We start from the raw sequence: 20000 nt of genomic DNA on the forward strand, positions 1-20000 counted from the left end.
GTGTGTGTGTGTGTGTGTGTGTGTGTGTGTGTGTGTTTGTGTGTGTGTGTGTGTGTGTGTGTTTGTGTGTGTGTGTGTGTTTGTGTGTGTGTGTGTGTGTGTGTGTGTGTTTGTGTGTGTGTGTTTGTGTGTGTGTGTGTGTGTCTGTACTCACCTATTTGTACTACCTATTTGTGGTTGCAGGGGTCGAGTCACAGCTCCTGGCCCCGCTCGCTGATTGCTACTAGGTCCTCTATCTCCCTGCCCCATGAGCTCTATCATACCTCGCCTTAAAACTATGTATGGTTCCTGCCTCCACCACATCACTTTCTAGGCTATTCCATGGCCTGACTACTCTGTGACTGAAGAAATACTTCCTAACATCCCTTTGATTCATCTGAGTCTTCAACTTCCAATTGTGACCTCTGTGTCTGTGTCCCATCTCTGGAACATCCTGCCTTTGTCCATCCTGCCTATTCCGCGCAGTATTTTATATGTCGTTATCATGTCTCCCCTGACCCTCCTGGCCTCCAGTGTCGTCAGGCCGATTTCCCTCAACCTTTCTTCATAGGACAACCGTGTGTGTGTGTTTGTGTGTGTGTGTTTGTGTGTGTGTGTTTGTGTGTGTGTGTGTGTGTGTGTGTGTGTGTGTGTGTGTGTGTGTGTGTGTGTGTGTGTGTGTGTGTGAGAGAGAGAGAGTTCTCGTCAGAGCTGCCCCCTGGTGTTATCACTGCAACAACATTATTTGCTATATTCCTCCATTTTAGGTGCCTCAAGTTGAAATCCCCCAGGAGCAAGATGTTGGGGGCAGGAGCTGACAGATTTTCCAGACAGTGGTCAGTTTTTGACAGCTGTTCCTGGAATTGCTGGGACATTGCATCCAGAGGCTTGTAGACTACCACAATGACTAGGTTTTGGTTCTCGATCTTTACTGCTAAAACTTCCACTACATCATTTGAGGCATTAAGCAGTTCTGTGCAAAAATGTGACTCTGCGATATACAGGCCAACCCCCATCTTTTGCCTGTTCACTCTGTCACGTCTGTATAGGTTGTAACCTGGGATCCATATTTCGTTGTCCAAGTGATCCTTTATGTGGGTCTCAGTGAAAGCCGCGAACGTTGCATTTGCCTCTGCAAGCAGTCCACGGATGAAAGGTATTTTGTTGTTCGTTGCTGGCTGTTGACCCTGTATACTTGAAAAGAATGTCATTGGACTGGTGGTATTGTTGGTACTGGGGGGGGAGGACTTTTTTTCTGGCACTAGTATCTGTATCTCTTGGTTTTAAGTGGAGGCCATGGACTGTGGTTCCACTCCAGAAATGACTGGATTTGGCAAACGATTACCGCCATTTCCTGCCAGTTTTTTTCCTTCCTGGCGCTAAAAAACCTCTCCCTCTTGAGTGGCTGTGGCTACCCAGGTTTTCCCATGGCCTGGATGTTTTGTATCTTTTTGTCCCATTTAGATGGTGTGCCTGGCAATTTAAGTTATAGCACAGTCTTTCCTGTACTGAAGAGGGACACATTTCAGGGTGAAAAAGCTTACAGGAAGGGAGTTTGCATTTTCCTGTTGTCATATGGGCACAGCATTTTCTAGGGTGGTCATAGTTGCACGTCCCATCTGTTTTTCCAGATTTCCCATGCCTGCAGATACCAAGTGCATAGTTTGTGCACAGGCTTGGTTTCCGTTTGCCTTGGGTTTCTGTGACTGTATTCCCTGTTGGTGCATGTTTATCTGTCTCATTCCTATCCTCACTAGTACTAACAATGGAGCTCTCACCAGTTGTTTCTGGTAATATATCCTCACTATTGCTAGTGGAGTCCCATTGTTTATCTCCTGTGGTATTACTAGTTTGTAATATTGGTTTTATCTTGTCCTTGACTACACTTCTTTCCACACTACAGCTCCTGTCTCTCTCGAGGTCATTTATATGCATTCCCTCATGCATACATTTACTGACTACCTGGACAGCACTTCCATCCTCACCATTACCGTCTCCCAAGACAGCACCTCCAGTTTCACCATTACTGTCACCCAGGACAGCACCTCCTGCCTTACAGTTTCTGACTACATGACCAGCATCAAGGGCAGTACCATCCAGCCCAGACTTTTTATTTTCCCATCTGTTATAGAATGCTATTAGGTTTTCTATGAAGGCTGCTTTGATGTTAGACTTTTAATACCAGTGTGATTTTAATCCACAGATTGATCTTATTTGGGCATACCCAAAAACACTTTCCTGATTTAATACTGCTTGTAGCTAGTTCTTGGATATCTGCACAAGGGGCGTGACACCAATTTTCACAAAAATGGCAAGTAATCCATGTGGAAGCTCGTTTGTTTGATTGACCGAATTCTTGAAGAAATCACCCATTTGCCTATTATAACTATTATATAAAATGATGAAAGTTGGTAAGTTGGCCAGTTTTTACACACACTTTAAAAAAATACCAATTTAAAAATAGTGCAAAATAAACAATGTAAACATTCCTGGCACTGAAACATTTTCTCTCTTCATTAATCATGTCCCCAGGCCTCTTTTATATTATGCTTGCTTCCATTTTGAAATGATAGCCACACAAATATAGATTTACTCCATTTCTTGGATAATAAAACAGAACCACGAATGATTGGTCATGGTTTATGGCATCCCCATAATTGAATCAAACATTAAAAACTCTTAAAACAGACCAGAGAGAAGCCTTACCTGCTCTCAAAAAAAATCAAATATTTCTGCGGCTTTGAGCCCGATTGCATGGACTTTTGTTTCTGAAACCAATCAAAATCCTCTCTACTTCAGCAGTATGTCTTCCATTCCATCAAATTTTATCAATAAACAGCAAATTAAACCATAAAAATCATCCAATAGAACACCTCAAGTTGTTATATTAAACCAGTTGGTTAATTTTGCTTGCCCCATCGTGCTCCATGTCTAGACTAAATTTTACTGCTCACAGCTTATCTGAGGAAGCTGAGCTCAAACCTTTGATGTACACAGGTGAGCTTTGATGTCAGTGACATAGATCTATAAAAGAGACTGTGACAGGGAGAAACATTTATGTACACTATGGTTACAGTTGGTCAGTCTTACTTAGAGAAACATTTGGATTGATTTTAGCCTGTGTACTTTTTTTTTATTTAATTTAAAAATTGGAAAACTTGAAATGCTGTTTTTCATTTGATAAGTTCATTGTGTTGCATCATATTAGCTTCAACTCTTCCATATTTGATGCCACAATATTTGAGTGGCTTTAAGCTTAATGTCATTGTGTATTTTAAGATATTGGTCTTTCTGGTCTCTATGAAAGGTTTGAATTAATTGACCTACATATGGCCTAATTTATTTTTATTGAAAAAAAAATGTTAATGCTAGTGTCTATGATGACTTTTGAATATCTCTTCTGATTCCCTTCATATCTTCAAAACTAATATTTAACTACATTATCAGTTTATGCTTCATGCATAATTTTTTTAATCCATTTCCCACTGAGGTAGTGATCTTACAGAAGAAAATACTATCACTGAATAAGACGAGGACCTGTACAACTAGTTAACACCTTGACGCTTATTCTCTTAATAGCAACACATGAGGGAAATACATGTAGTTTAATTTTTTATTTGTAATTTTTCAGTGTAGGCCTGATATTGGAGGGCCCTGTCATATTATTTATAATAGAGAAGAATTGGCACAAACTTAGTGAATATTTTGTAATAGTGGAATTAGCATGATAGTGTGGAGAGCCGACTTGTACTGACTCTTGTATCAGCATTACAACAACAATGGAAATTGTCAACCCAAAGATGCAACAAGCTATACTTAGTATTGTTGGATAATAGTAATTGTGCATGTTCAAATTAAGAGGGTGATAGAATGATAGTGATGGAGGGAGGTAGAGGGTGGTAGAATGATAGTGATGGAGGGAGGTAGGGGTGGTAGAATGGTAGTGATGGAGGGAGGTAGAGGATGATAGTGATAGAAGGAGGTAGGGGTGGTAGAATAATAATGGAGGGAGGTAGAATGATAGTGATGGAGGGAGGTAGAGGGTGGTAGAAGGATAATGATGGAAGGAGGTAGGGAGGTGGTAGAATGATATTGAGGGAGGGAGGTAGATGGTGGTAGATTTATAGTGATGGAAGAGAGGTAGGGGTGGTAGAATGGTGGTGATGAAGGGAGGTAGAGGGTGGTAGAATGATGGCGATGGAGGGAGGTAGAGGGTAGTAGAATGATAGTGGTGGAGTGAGGTAAGGCTGGTAGAAGGATAGTGATGGAGGGAGGTAGGGGGTAGGAGAGGAGGGATGTGCACTTCTGATTGGCACTTGACCTTCATGCCAGGAAAAGACTCTTGATCCAGGGCATTGAAGTTTATGGTAATTGAATTTAACTTGATTGCCTGCTATTTCTGCAGGCACTGTAGGACCTCAGAAATATAAATGTGTACTACCAGGTGAATGTGGATATGTGGTGCAACATTTGTCCACTCATCTTCCTGGATGCACATGTCATCATCTCACAAGATCATAAGAATGTAGGAGCACTGAAGCAGCTCTTTAATTATGATGTATACAGCTGTAGTACAATGGTGCACTTGCACCTCTACCTCTACCACCACTATACTACTGCCTCATCTTGTTCCACTTCTCCCAGCTTACCCCTCTTGTTTGTATACTGACTGGCTTACCTTCCTTCTTGTGTGTGACTGGTTAATGATTCAAGCCAGACTGAAACATTACAGTGGCCCCCCAGATTTCGTAGCCATCAGATTTCATAATATTTGGAAATAGTAACTTTTTTCGTCAAAATATTGGCTCACTGATCATCATTGAGCTCGGTAAGTCATTCGTCCCAAGTGTGTCCACGCGGCTCAACACCCCATTTACAGCCATTGTGCCATTGTTTATCAGCCAGTGAGCACGATCCCACTCATTCATACGATACATTTCTTATTATTTCATTCTTTTTAGTGCTTGTAACTGCTAAATAGGCCACCATGGGCCCAAAGAAAAATTCTAGCGCCAGCCCTTTGGTAAAGAAGGTGAGAAACAATATAAAATTCAAGAGACATCATTGCAAAATTTGATAGTGGAGTACATATGGCAAAGCTGGCCAGGTTGTATAACAAACCCCATACAACCATCACTTCTGTTGTGGCCAAGAAAAAGAAAATCAAGGAAGCTGTTGTTGCGGAAGGTGCAAATATGCTAACTAAACAGAGATCACAAATGCTGGAAGATGTGGAGACTTTGTTGTTGGTGTGGATGAACGAAAAACAATTATCGGGAAATACTGTTATGCAGTCAATAATTTGTGAAAAGGCAAGGCAGTTGCATGAGGATCTCATAAAGAAAATGCCAAAGAGGACCTACATCACGCAGGAGCAAAAGGCACTGCCAGGACACAAGCATCTGAAAGACAGGCTAACTCTCATGTTCTGCAGTAATGCTAGTGGGGATTTCAAAATGAAACCTTTACTGGTGTATCACTCCGAAAATCCAAGTGTGTTCAAAAAAAAGTGTTGTCAAGAGTAAATTGTGTGTGATGTGGAAGGCAAACAGGAAGGCGTGGGTCGTGAGGGACATTTTCCTTGATTGGTTCAATGAAGTGTTTGTCCTCAGTGTAAAGAAATACCTCCTGGAAAATAAATTGGAACTCGAGTGCCTCCTGGTAATGGACAGTGCTCCTGCTCATCCTCCAGACTTGGAAGAGCATATGGTGAAGGAGTTTTGTTTCATAAAAGTGAAGTTCTTGCCCCCTAATACCGCTCCTCTCGTCCAGCCCATGGACCAGATGATCATTTCAAACTTCAGATAAAGCTACACCAAAGAAATGTTTCAAAGGTGCTCTGATTTGACCTCAGACACTCACTTGACCCTAAGAGAGTTTTGGGAAGATAACTTCAGTATCGTCCATTGCATAAGCCCTATAGGTAAGGCTTGGGAGGGAGTGACTTCCAGGACTTTGCACTCTGCTTGGAAAAAATTGTGGCCAGAATGTGTCCAAGAGAGGGATTTTGAAGGGTTTGGGGCTGACCCTGACGAGCGTATGGCAGTTCTGGAAAGTATTGTGGCATTGGGGACTTCCGCGGGGTTGGATCTGAGTGGCCAGGATGTGGAAGACCACAATGAAGAACTAACCACTGAAGAGCTGCAAGGCCTTCATCTGCAACAGCAACAGACCACAGCTCAGGAAATTGCTTCAGAGGAGGAAGATGCCTTCAAAGATTAAGGACATTTGTGCAAAATGGAGTGAGGTGCAAACATTTATGGATGAACATCACCCTGACAAAGCTGTTGCAGGCCATGTTAGCAACATGTACAATGACAATGTTGTGTCCCATTTTTAGGGAAATTTTATAGAAACGCCAGATACAGACCTCTCTGGAACACTTTTTTGAGCGACAGGGGTCCAGCGACTCTCAAGCTGGTCCTAGTAGCATTAAAAATCAAAGAAGGGAAGTAACCCTGGAAAAGGACTTGGTACCTGAAGCCGTCATAGAGGGGGATTCCTCTTCCAAACAATAGTACACCTCCATCCTCTCCCCTCCTCCCGTCTTCAGTACACTAAGAAGAATCTTCAGTAAGGTAAGTGTCATTTTATTATTGTTTTATTCTGCGTGTCTCATTGTTTTCTATGTAGGTAAATGTATATTTCATGTAAAAAAATTTTTTTTTCAATACTTTTGGGTGTCTGGAACAGATTAATTAATTTACATTATTTCTTTTGGGGAAAATGAATTCGGATATCGTCAGATTCGGGTTTAGTCACTCTGGAATGGATTAATTACGATAACTGGGGGTCCACTGTATAAGTGTCTCTCTTTAGTGCAAGTTGTGTATATAACCTCCAAACTCCTGTTACTTACACTTCTTGAAATAAACCCAAGTAGCTGAGTCTTTGTCTGAATGCTGACAAATGAATGTTGTTTCAGATTTCTGTCAACCATGACACCCAAGTCCTTTTCACATTTTATTTGATAAAGTTTACATTATTCAGTTTATAAGTTGAGGGTTATTTACATTCCTGAGGAATGTAAATAACCAAATCTGCCACTTTTTGTACTATAACACTTTGATTATAATAATGATAATAATAATAATAATAATAATAATAATGTAGTATAACATTGCGTTGTCTGAGTCTTCCTGAAGTTCATCGGTGTTGTCCTCTGAATCTATTATTGGCCTATTTTTATGTCTTCAGGAAATTTATTTGTCACCATTTTCTCATCAAACTTATTTAGTTATGAACAATATAGAAGCCTCAAACTGAGCTTTGTGGAATACCATTTGTGACTGGTCCCCATTCTGATTTTACCTCAATGCAAACTTTTTGTTGCTTGTTGGGTAGCCATGCCTCAGTCAGTGCTAAAATATTTTCTTTATGCCAATGTGCTGCCATTTTTTTATTTTAAAAGCTTTTGTGTCATATTTGATCAATAACCACACTGAAATCATGCTAAATATTTTATTCTTTATCATGATCTACTGCCTCAATACTTCACTGAAAGAGGTCATAAAATTTGTCAGGCACTAATGACCCCTTGTGAATCAGTGTCAAGAAGCTTAAATCAAATTACTCTCAACAGGAATTCTTATATCGATTACAATTAACTCTAATAATTTGCCTATTAATGAGGTCAGGCTTATTGGGCAGTAATTTGGTGTAATAACTTATCCCTGATTTGAAGATAATTATATTAGCCATCTTCACATAACTTTAGAAATTGAGCCTATATCTTTGCCATTGTCATTAAGTTGACTAATGTTTTTTAATTAGAAATAGTAGTAAATAGATTTATAGTCGTAAGTTGGTTTTTATATATCACATCCTAGGAGAGCTTACTAAGTGCTTCGTCAGAAATAAGCCACTCCTAGGCTTTCTTGGATTATCCTGGTTTATTAAATATCCAGGTTATAATTGAAGAAAATCTTGAAGTCAGCAACTGTTTGACCTAGCATCGTTGTGAGAATGGTAGCGAGATTTGGAAAATGCCAATATCCAACTATACATAGCATAATGAGGAAGGTTACTCATCTGGTACAGATATGGCCACAGAGAATTTAAACAATTGTGCCATTTTTGTCATTTTCAGATTGATGATTGAAACATTCATGCAATCATAAGAGTGACTTCCCTTTTCATATTTATGGTTTATGTTTAATATTGTATAAAAATATCAGTGAAAAAATGTACAGTAAAACCTGAGTGTTTCCAAGTGCTACCTGTCTTCCTCCGAAAGTGTGAGTAAACACATGAAACTGCCGAGGTTTTCCTGTTTGTTGTTTTTGCTGTGGCATTTTTATATTTGCAGTAATGCATTTTATTGTGATTTCTTATTTACAATACTGTATGTAATTTTTTTTTTTTCAGGATAAACTGCTTCCCAAGGAACCAGCATTTATATTTGTTTTGGAGATAAACCAGCTGATGATACAGAGAGGTGTTATACCCCTCTTGTGCCAGAGTATGAAAGATATATTGAAGAACCTTCCCCGGGATTGTATTAATGGCACCCTCAGTAGTGAATCTACCATGAAAGTTGGCTTCATTACCTATGAATCAAATGTCCACTTCTACAAACTCGACGGTCAATCTCCAGAAATGTGCGTAGTGTGTGATCGTGACGACTTGTTTGTTCCTGTGCCTGGAGGTGTTCTTTGTGATGCTAAGGATGCTGCTGACAATATTGACAAACTTATGGAATGCATTCCTGAAAACTTTAAAGACACTCGAGAAACCTCTGGTGCATTTGCCGGTGCAATTCGTGCAGGAATGGAAGCCCTCAGGGCTTCTGGCAGAGTGGGAAAATTGTTTGTATTTCATTCATCTTTACCGGTAGGCAGTGGAGCTAGTAGTTTAAAGATGCGAGAAGATAGAAAACTACTTGGAACTGAAAAAGAGAAGACTGTGTTAAATCCACAAACTACTTATTACAACAACCTTGGACAAGACCTCGTAGCAGCTGGCTGTTCTGTAGATTTGTATATTTTTAATGATAGTTATGTTGATTTGGCCACTATTGGACAAGTGGCAAGGCTAACAGGAGGCCAGTGCTATAAGTATACTTTCTTCCAGTCTAACAAAGATGGCCCAAGGTTTTTAAATGACCTCAAACTTAACATTGGGCGTAACATAGCCTTTGATGCTGTAATGCGAATAAGGACTTCACAAGGTGTCAGACCTGTGGAGTTCTATGGTCATTTCTTTATGTCCAATACAACTGATGTAGAACTAGCAAGCATAGACTCCAGTAAAGCCATTGCTATAGAAGTAAAACACGATGATAAGCTGACAGAAGAGGATGGTGTGTACATACAAGCTGCTCTCCTATATACATCTTGTAGCGGGCAGAGAAGACTTCGCATCATCAACATGGCTCTCACTGTGTGCATGCAGATGGCTGATCTGTTTAAGAATTGTGATCTTGATACACTGATGAATTTCTATAGCAAGCAATCCATAGTAAAATTATTAGACACAAATGCAAAACAGGTGAGTGCTTTTTCCTTTTGTTCTCCCATTGTAATATTTTGGTAGAGTTTAACCTGAGTGGTTGGAAATTGTAGTTTTAAAGAATTATTGTGATGCTGACCAAATTAGGCAATGTGTATATGAGAAGGCATGTGTGTATATATAGAAGTATCTAAAGATTATTTTCTGTTGTGCATGTTTTGATTGCCAAAATATTTTTAAATTTTCTTTACTCTTGATGTACTGATTGAAGTTTCCTTCAGTCAGTACATACATTGTATAGAATTAAGTACTTGTAGCAACAGGAGTATTGTTAAACTCGTTGTATCCCATCTTCCGTATTTAATCTATTGATAAATTAAAATTTCCTGTATTTATTGTAACTCTTGCCATTGTTTTATCATAATTTACAATAACACTAGTACGTACTTCATTCTTTTGGTAGAGTATGTACATGATCATCCTTGGTTTATAGGTATGGTCATTTGTTCTTGGTAGATACAAAGATACAGGACAAAATCAGTTAGTGGAAAAGTTAAAATACAATCATTTAGTACATGTTTAATGGAAATGTTTTGGTCCTGGGGTCTTGGTCACTTCAAAGAGGGACTTTGGAATACCAAGTCACTACTTGGTCACTTCGAGTAATATTGGTCCCAGGCCCTAAACATTTCCACGAAACATATTCTGAGTGATTACATTTTAACTGAAGGAAGAGATATATTGCAGCCTTTTGGAAACTATTTTAAATGTTTACTTGAGCTAGAAATGGGGAGGCAACACCCTTATAAATAGGCAGAAATAAGAGTGTGGCTGGAAGGATTGTGCTTGAAAAATTTGACAGCCTTAGCTTATATCTAGAATTTTCCTATAACTGTATATTGTAAGTTCTGTTATATATAGGTTTCCAAATAGATCATATATCAAGACTATTAATGGATGATAGTTACTGAAGAAAGCCGTAATGCCAGGCTTTTGTGAAAAGTCTAAAAACTACTTTTATAATTGAACAGTAAATTTTCTGCTCTCCCATAGAAGGGTTAGACTAACAAGCAAGGTTAATAAGTGAATAGAGAAATGTATTTTAGTAGAAAACTGATGTAACTCACACTAAGGATACAGTTGAAGTCACTAATTAAAGTAAAGGTACGAGATGCAGAAGTTTAATTTAATTCAACTTTAGTTTAATGACTTGTTTAGTTTAATGATAATCATAATCTTTATTTCTGTAAAGTTACATAATATAATCAATATAGGAATAGTTGATATTTTTAGTATACTTTATATAAAGCCCCTGAGTATGCACAACATTTTGGGCAATCTAAAAGGAACTTGTAACTACAGACATTTTTGAGATTAAGTTGGTCTACCTGAATGATAAAATTAACAATCTCTGATACTGACTTCAACAATCTGGATTATTTTTCATAACATAATTTGTGATAGGTAGCAAGGGGCTAGTAACCCCTTCTCTTGTATACATTACTAAATTTAAAAAGAGAAGCTTGAGTTTTTCTTTTTTAGGTCACCCTGCTTTGGTGGGATATGGCCTGGTCATTGAAAAAAAAATTTGTAATGTGTCCCAAGCAGTTCAGGCAACTAATCATAAGGCTTGCATGCTACTTCAGAATTAGACATGGCCTGTTATGTGGAACTTGTTATATAGTTAAGTACAATAAGGTAGCTAATGGTAAATGGTTAATTACAAAAGAATTGCAAGTTGTTAAGTTTTGTGGAGTTATTGAAGATGAAGATAGAGCAAGTTACTTGACTACAGTACAAATAAAATGGGATATGATATGTTACAAATTATGTATAGGAGTTAAAGGAAGGCTAGAAGAAGAGGGACAGTATTGAATAATGGCAGGTTTTGATTGATAGTGTATTGTTGCCTACATTACACTAGGATGGCTGTTTTTTAACCCTTTGACTGTTTTGGTCGTATATATACGTCTTACGAGCCAGTGTGTTTGACGTATGTACAGGTACCATCCGACTTACGACCGAGTTCAGTTCTGACCAACCGAATGACTTTATTTTATTGTTTTATTTTGGTATTTCATTTTTTACTTAGTTTTCATGCTGTTAGTACTGTATTGTATACTGTAAGGTTTAGGATAAACACTGTGTACAACACAGTTGTTTATTTCCCAGAAATTTGGCATACAAAACATGGTCGTAAATCGAATGGTTGTATGTTGAGCAGGTCGTAAGTCTGACGGTAGGTGTATACTCAAAAATTCTAGCGGCTTCAAATCAAGCAGGAGAAAGCTGGTAGGCCCACATGTGAGAGAATGGGTCTGTGTGGTCAGTGTGCAGTGTCAGTGCATAACGAGACAAAAACAACTCCGTGTTTTTGGATTAAAATGCCGAGTTTGAGGTGCATTTTCATATAGTTTTTATGGTTATATTCTCGTTCTCGTAGTCACATTTGATAGAATGGAAAACATGTTATAGAAATGGTGGTGATATTGATTGGCTTTACTATGAAAAGGACCTTGAAATGGAGCTCAGAGTAGGGGAAATGTTTGATTTTTGCCGATATTCAAGAGTAAACAAATGACATCATTGTCCAATAAATGTCCAACTTGCCATTCTGATATGCAGTCATGAATGGGTTGACATTATTTATACAATTATTACAATATTGCAGTAGTCTGCATAACAGTAAATTTTTTGTTTGAATAAAAATTCAAAATAGAACTCGAGTAATATCAGAGGGGCCTGGAGACATGACTGATGAACGGAGACAATGTTATTTTACAGCCAGGAATGTCTGCATTGTTCATTCTGGACCCTATTTTGAAATTTGCATATTTTTTAATTTGCATGAAATTGGCCAAATTGCCAATTTCTGACCACTTTACTGGGCAGTTGAAATCGGTAAATGTGCAGTTTCTTGTACTTAATTGATAAAACGAATGGAGTGCTAAAGAAATAGCTGAGTTTGGTCAACTGGAACAATGGAATTAACCCAAAATAGGGCCCAAAGTGAGTGATATCGCCGATTCATAAATATCGCCGAGGTTGCTAACTTCGCGAGAGCGTAATTCCATAACTTTTCCATCAAATGTCGTACTTTTGGCGTCGTTACCATCGGGAAAAGATTCTCTATCATTTCATAAGAAAAAATAATTTTTTTTCTCTCAAATATTTTGCGACACCAGGAGACACCTCAGGATTTGGGGTTACGACAGTCAGAGGGTTAAAAATAGCTCTGAATCAGTTGGCATCCAATACACGTCAGCTGGTGGGTCTAATATACATTCACCAATGCACTGATATTATTTATACAATTATTACAATATTGCATAACAGTAAATCTTCTATTTTTTGGTGTGAAATGTTCTGTATGTAAATTAAAAATAAAAATGGAATTCGTGTAAAGCCTGGAAATATAACTACTAAAGAGAGGAAATGTAATTTTAGTGCCAGGAATGCCTGTATTGTTTATTCTGGACCTTATTTTGAAATTGGAATATTTTGAATTTTGTGTTAAATTGACCAAATTAATAATTTCTGATCACTCTATTGTGTAATTGAAATAATTAATTGGGCAGTTTATTGTGCTCAATTTGTAAAATAGAAGTAATAATGAAATAGCTAAGAATTTGGTCGCCTGGTATAATGTAATTGGCGTGAAATAGGAGTCATAGTGGGCAAAATCGCCAATGCATGAAGATCGTTGATGCAGTAAAATTTGCGTGTGTAATTTTGTTGGTTTTCCATCAAATTTCATACTTTTTGTTTTATTACCTTCAGAAAAAGATTCTCTACCATTTCTTAAGAAAAAATAAAAAAAAAATTTTAACCCTTAAACTGTCCAAACGTAGATCTACGTTTTTTCAACATTCGAAAGTATGTAAAAAAACGTAGACCTTCTTTTTTTTTTTTTTTTTACATTTGAAAATGTGTAAAAAAACTTTGATCTTGAAAAAAAAAAAAATTGAAAATATGTAAAAAAAAGTAGATCTACTTTTGGAGCACTACACATGTGAACGTAGATCTGTTTTGACAGTTTAAGGGTTAAATTCTTGGACCCTGTGGACAAGGCTTTGGTTTATGACTTGGACCCTCAAAGGGTCAATTAAACCCATACCTCTCCCCAACAACCTAGCATTCACAGCTTTTACAACCCCATCTATATATGTTAAACAACCATGGTGACATTATGCATCTTTGTCTAAGGCCTTCTTTTATTGGAAAATAATTTCTTTCTCCCTTTCATACCCTAACCTAAGCCTCACTATCCTCATAAAAACTCATAACTGCTTTCAGTGACCTACTAGATATTCCATAGACTTGCAACATCTGCCACATTGCTCTCCATATCCAGCCTGTTGTATGCCTTTTCTAAATACATAAATTCAACAAAAACTTCCTTACCTTTACCTAAATATTTTTCACATGTATGCTTCGGTGCAAACACTGGTCTACACATCTGCTACTCTTCCTGAAGCCTCCTTGTTCGTTTGTGATCCTGCTCTGTTTGTTCATTCTTGTGGTTCACAAATTATATGCAGGCTGAATGCAAGGTTTATCTGGTTTAGTTAAGACTATATATTGGGTTTTGGCCAGTTTTTGAGAGCCTAGGATTTAAGAGAGGGGTTTTCCAGGTCTTTTTCATATCCCCTTTTATTTCAGTAAACCTGCTTGCATAAAATAGTTGTTTAGATTTCTGTATTAGATTGGTAAGTACTGACATATATTCTTTGGTCTGTTCCTTAGTTATTAAGCCCAATCTGAACTGTTGTTCATAGTTTTTTTTTTTATCAGTGAACCTGAGGATGCTATATATTAGCTATGGACTATTTAGTCTCTTTGCTGTGATCTGTTCAGTTTTACTTGCTCAGTGTCAAGGCTCTGTTTTTTGTAGGAAAGTTCTGACCCATTCATCACTTTCCCTGATTGTTGGTAAACTGTACCAGTCAGTGTCACTTAACCCGTTAACTGTCCAAACATAGATCTATGTTCTCTTGCCCAGTGCTCCGAATATTTTGAATTTTTTTTAATTAAAGAGGGAAATTTTCTGTGTGTAATAAGACCAAAAAGAAAATTTTAGGAATAGTACTTACCGAGATGGAACACTATGAAGTTGGCGCTGGATGCTCACATGACGGCAACATGGAGTCCTGCCACTTGCAGAAGTGTTGCGGGATATACCTTTTTTTCTCATTTTTATATTTTATACAATTTTTATGTTCTGATAATTACAATTTATAGCAGTTCTTGAGATTTCGTAGCCAATCTTTATTCTGACACTTAATATTAGGTACTGAAATTGTACTCAAATAGTCACAAACACACTGACATGTGAACATTTACACCTGCCTTGGTCATTTACTATTGTTTATGAATATATACAAAGTATTTATAGGTCCCAGCAATGTTTAGATATGCTGGAGTATATATGAAACTCCTAAACTGCTCTCACTAAACTGCTGACAGTGCAGCAGTGGAGTGACACTTGATGATCATGCACTGCTGCATGCAACCCTGGCTTTATTTGTTTTCACTGTTACAAACATTTTCTCTGTCTAGCTGTGTCTATTTATGTCTTTGTCTGCCTGTGTGTGTGTGTGTGTGTGTGTGTGTGTGTGTCTGCCTGCCTGCCTGTGTGTGTCTTTCTTTCTGTCTGCTTGTCTCTCTTGTCTCAGAGTGGCTCACGAACCAATAGGATATAGGGTTCGTCATGTCTGTTTCCTGATCAGGTGAAAATGCGTATTACTTGCCTGTTGTGCTTACTATGCATTATATATACAAGAACAGTACAGGTCTCCCTCAACATTCATGAGGGTTAGGGGATCAAGAGCCTCGCGAATGTTGAAAAATCGCGAATATTTGGTGCCCCAATATATTGTAGGGAAATATAATACAAGGCAATTAATTGTTTCCTTTTTGTTTACCGTCAGATTTCCTTGAGTTTTGGTGCACAAGACAAAGTATTTTCTCTAGTTACTGTAAATATTTATCAATATGATACCTCAGACAACAACTGAGAAAAGACTGAGAAAGGACTGATTTACTGAAAATGCCCTTTGGCAGGAAGGTAGTCCTATATGGGATGACGTAAGGTTGTTTGGACACTTGGTGCCCAGAGAACAATGCTTATATGAATTTCTCATGATTTAGTTTCCTCTAAATATCTTATCTTTTTTTCACAAAAAAATAAAGTTTGTTAGTTCTTGGAATGTTGTAAAAACTCTGCCCTTTACTCCCACATAACTCCCAAAATATTTGGAATATTTCCAAAAATGTATCATCAGAAATTAGAGAAATCATTATTTTACAATTTCTGTGAATATTATTCCACTTAATTAAGTAATAAAGGCATACCTTATTGATATAAGTGAATAAGTTACTTCCAAGATATTGACCTGGAACGCCTGCCAACCCCGTCTCAAAAAAAAAAAAATTCACGAAAATCGCGTTTGTTTGGGTGGTTTTCTTAGTAAACTGATATTCTAGTGCAGTTATCCTCTTCAAAACATCATTTTCTATCACAAGACCAAAGAATACAACATGGAGACGAGCAGTAACTCGTTTATATTGAAATATTGCTGGTGGACTCTCGCTATGTTACGGCTTATTTTATTCAGTCTAGAGTATATAACATGTTTGTATGTTATTTATAGTGTTTATTATATATTAGATCAATTCTGATAGATAAATAAGCCGTAGAGTTGATATATAAGTGTAATAATGAAGTGATTTCTCCTGGCTCTCTCTGGAGCGGGAATACTGCCGGTGTTTCCCAGATGGTTCCTGATTGGCTGGAAGTCTACGGATAAGCTCCGCCTACTCATATATGATGCCAGATAGTCAATTATTATATTAGAGTAATGCAAGTAAAAGCGATAAAAAACAAGGAAAAAATTTCAAAAAATGTATGGCCTGTGAGCAGACGCGCTACCCACATCACCGTCACCATACCTGATATAAATGGCTATAATTTCTTGTAGAAACATCATAGAACATTGATTCTTGTACCATTGTGTTGCCAAAGAGTTAAGCTATTTTTCTATATGAATAAATCAATTTCCATAATTTTTAGATTTTTTTTTTTTGAGAGTGCTGGGAAAATTGCCTTGTTGACCCCTTGAACTTGTTGAACCACGGACAATCATAAAATACATGAAAACATTGTAAATTGTACTAAATACATACATGTTATGGTTTAATAACATGTATGTTATCAAATACCACTGCCTCAACCACTGCGAGTCCCTACTACCCTCCCTCCGACCCCTACAACTGGCAGCCAGCCCTCCCACCACTGTGTGGCGAGTGTTTTGTTTGTTCATTATTTGCTATTAAACTACAGTATAAATAATGTCAACCCATTCATGCCTCTTCAAGGGGGGCTCCTTGGCGTGGTGAAGAGGCTCTTGGTCTGAGGAATTAGACCTATCGGTCTTCTTCCTCAGACCAAACCTAATTACCCCCCAATCTCCCCTCCCCTATCCCATCCTCCCCATCCTCCCCTTTTTCCTTTCCTCCTCCTCCTCCCCACCCCTCCCTTTTGCCCTTCCTCTTTTTGTCCTTTGGGATTTCTCCCACAGGCGCGCTAGTTTCTAGGTAGGGGAAAGGATACCGGGGTCCATCCCATTCCGTTGAGGTTCTTAGCGGTGGCGTAGTTTGCCGTGGAATCTGGATCGCCTGGGGATGTCCCGATCCCTCTCCGGTATCCCGGAGTAGCTTTGGGTGTCTTTCAGGCGACGAGTGTATCTCTGGAAGCCACCTTTCGGATTCCAGGGGTGGTGGCCGAAGGAGGTATGCTTTGTGGCGGATATCCGGCCGCCCTCTCTTTTGTCCACCGAGGTAGCTCGGCAGATGTGAGGTTGCTATCCCGGATTGTTAGTTTACTAGCACGATGGGTAGGGTATGGCACGGGTTCCATGCTGCATCTGCGCTACTTGCGGTGCTGAGGTCCTCTTGGGCGCGGAGGGAGATTTCTGGCCCTTTCATTCCTCCTAGGAACTATCCCTCCCCGGTCCCCCCTTTTTTTATTCTTTTTTTTATTTTTATTTTCTTTTCTTTTTTTTTCTTAAAAACAAAAAGAAAGAAGTAACCTAACCATGGCAGCCCTAGTCCATGAACCTGGTACCCCCGGGCCCCTTCTTGATACCGCACCCCGTTCTGACCCCGCCTCGTCTTTGGACCACTCTTCAGACATTCCTCGTGCCTCTGTACCTATTGCCGGTGCTGTTTCCTCACCTGCTTCAGGTACTGAGGCCTCAACTGACTCCTTCGATTTATCGGACCTTCGCTCTCCTCTGACTATGCTTCCGGCCTCTCCCTCTACGGTGCGGCAATTTTCAAATCGCCGACCCATTCCACGTCGGACCAACTCTGGTCCCACGCCTAAACGCCAACGACAATTACCTGCTGATACTTCTCCACCTTCTCGTTCTTCTCAGAAACGATCGACACGTCCTTCACTACCTTTCCACGCTCAGTTTCAGACTGAACAATGGACTAAATTCTTCACTTTACGACCAACTTCCTCTACTGCCTATCTTTCTGACCATAGTATTGGCAAGGCACTCCTACGCCATGTTGGTAAAGATATTTCTTTTCATGCTCTTAAGAGCGGTACGCGCATCATTACCGTACAGAATGCTACCCAGGCTCATGAGCTCTCTCGTCTTTCCCATATCGATACTGTTCCTGTCACTCTTGAAAAACATCATTCCCTCAATTCTTGTAGTGGTACCGTCATTCTGCCCCATACCATAGTTCAACAAAATTTCCAGACATGTGGCACTGACATTCTAGAACAGCTGGAACTCCAAGATCTCCCAATCCTCAAGGTAGACACTTACGTTCTTCCTGCCCGTGGGCGGAGACGATACCCTAGCAATGTGGCTCGTTTAACTTTTGACAGCCGAGAACTCCCATCCTCAGTTTATATAGCAGGACATCGGTTACAAGTTCGAAAGGTGATCCCTACACCACAACAGTGTAGAAATTGCTGGCGATTTGGCCATCCAGCGAAATATTGCAGATCTATCGCCGAATGCCCAGTCTGTGGTGCCGATGACCATTCTAATACATCTTGCAATCGATCTCCCTCTTGCCTTAACTGTCATGAGGCTCACCCTTCGTACTCTCGCCGTTGTCAGGTCTATTTAAACGAGCAGGAAATCCGTTACCTCAAAGAGACAGAAGGTCTCCCTTATGCCATGGCAGTTTCTCATCTCCGCCTCCAAGGGAGACTCCCACGTGTTTCTTATTCCCGTGTTTCAAAACGTCCCCCCACTTCTGGTATCCCATCTTCTACACCCACCTCTGTGGTTACCTCTCCCATAATCACTCCTGTATCTAATCCTTTTGCTGTCCTCGGCTCAGACGTCCCTACTTCAACGCCTCGGTCTAATCTCGCTTCTTCGAGTTCTCTCTCACAAGCCTCAGTATCGACGAGACCTCGTACGACACCTCCTCCCAATCGTCCCTCTACTTCTCAAAAGTCAAAAAAAGGTCCGTTAACACCTCCTACCCATCTTCCACCTCCTCATTTTACCCTCCCTGTCTCTGTCCCTGGTTCTTCCCCTCTCACTGGCTCAGTTACAAGTGTAGAGGTTCACCCTCCTCCTCGTACTGTACCTTCCTCCCAAGTTTCTTCCTCTTCTGCCACCTCCCAGGTTCCTGCCTCTTCTGTCCCCTGCCACGCTTCTCCAGTTCCCTCCACCCTTTCGCCCCCCCCCTACCTTGGTACAGTCCAATACAGTTCCAATCTTTACTCATCCTCCCCCTACCATTCCCAATATCGTCTCCCATACAACATCTCTGAATTCCGAAACACTTGAAGCAATCTCTGAATATATTGCAGAGACCAAACCATCAATGGACACTGATCCACCTTCCGCTCTTTCTCTCTCCTCTGCTCCATCTGCGCAACTCCTTTCTTCACAGAGCACCGTTCCTTCGCTGCTTGAACGTTTTCCACTGCCTCCGCATGTGGACTTTTCTAACCCCTCTAGTCCGTAGGAACCCTTACCTGCAGATTTCAAGTATCTTTATCATTGCCAATCATGGCCTATTTACAGTGGAATATACGCGGCCTCAGGGGTAATCGGGGTGAGCTTCAGATGTTACTCTCCCAGTTTTCCCCTGTTGGTGTTTGCTTACAGGAACCAAAATTACACTCTGCTGTTATTTCTCACATCTCAGGCTATAATTTATTGTATTCTTCAGATCCTTTTCCTGATGGGACCTTTAACCCTTTGACTGTTTCCGACGTATAAATACGTCTTACGAGCCAATGTTTCTGACGTATTTATACGCATAAATTCTAGCAGCTTCAAATCAAGCAGGAGAAAGCTGCTAGGCCCACATGTGAGAGAATGGGTCTCCATGGTCAGTGTGCACCATATAAAAAAAATCGGGGAGCCAGTGGTGCATTGTGGGAATGCCATTTCAGTTGTCATTTTTCAGCATGTCTAGTGGTAAGAAATATGTGATTCCCCAGCAAATCTGGGACTCTTCTCTTCCCAAGTGATGCTCTAACACAGATGGAAGTGTCAGTGAAGATCAATTTCATGATTTGGAGG

General features: G+C 39.5%; 1 protein-coding gene across 1 annotated transcript in view; it reads left to right on the forward strand.

The window, feature by feature from the left end:
* The window catches only part of Sec24CD (Secretory 24CD), a gene marked incomplete at its 3' end in the record, with an annotated part of 157089 nt that overhangs the window by 49381 nt on the left and 87708 nt on the right, over positions 1-20000 (forward strand). Inside the window, 1 exon segment of the mRNA XM_070086547.1 lies at positions 8347-9468. Within this exon segment, the coding sequence (XP_069942648.1) occupies positions 8347-9468 (1122 nt within the window).

Source organism: Cherax quadricarinatus, chromosome 19 (genome assembly GCF_038502225.1).
Source record: "Cherax quadricarinatus isolate ZL_2023a chromosome 19, ASM3850222v1, whole genome shotgun sequence".
Lineage (NCBI taxonomy): Eukaryota > Metazoa > Arthropoda > Malacostraca > Decapoda > Parastacidae > Cherax > Cherax quadricarinatus.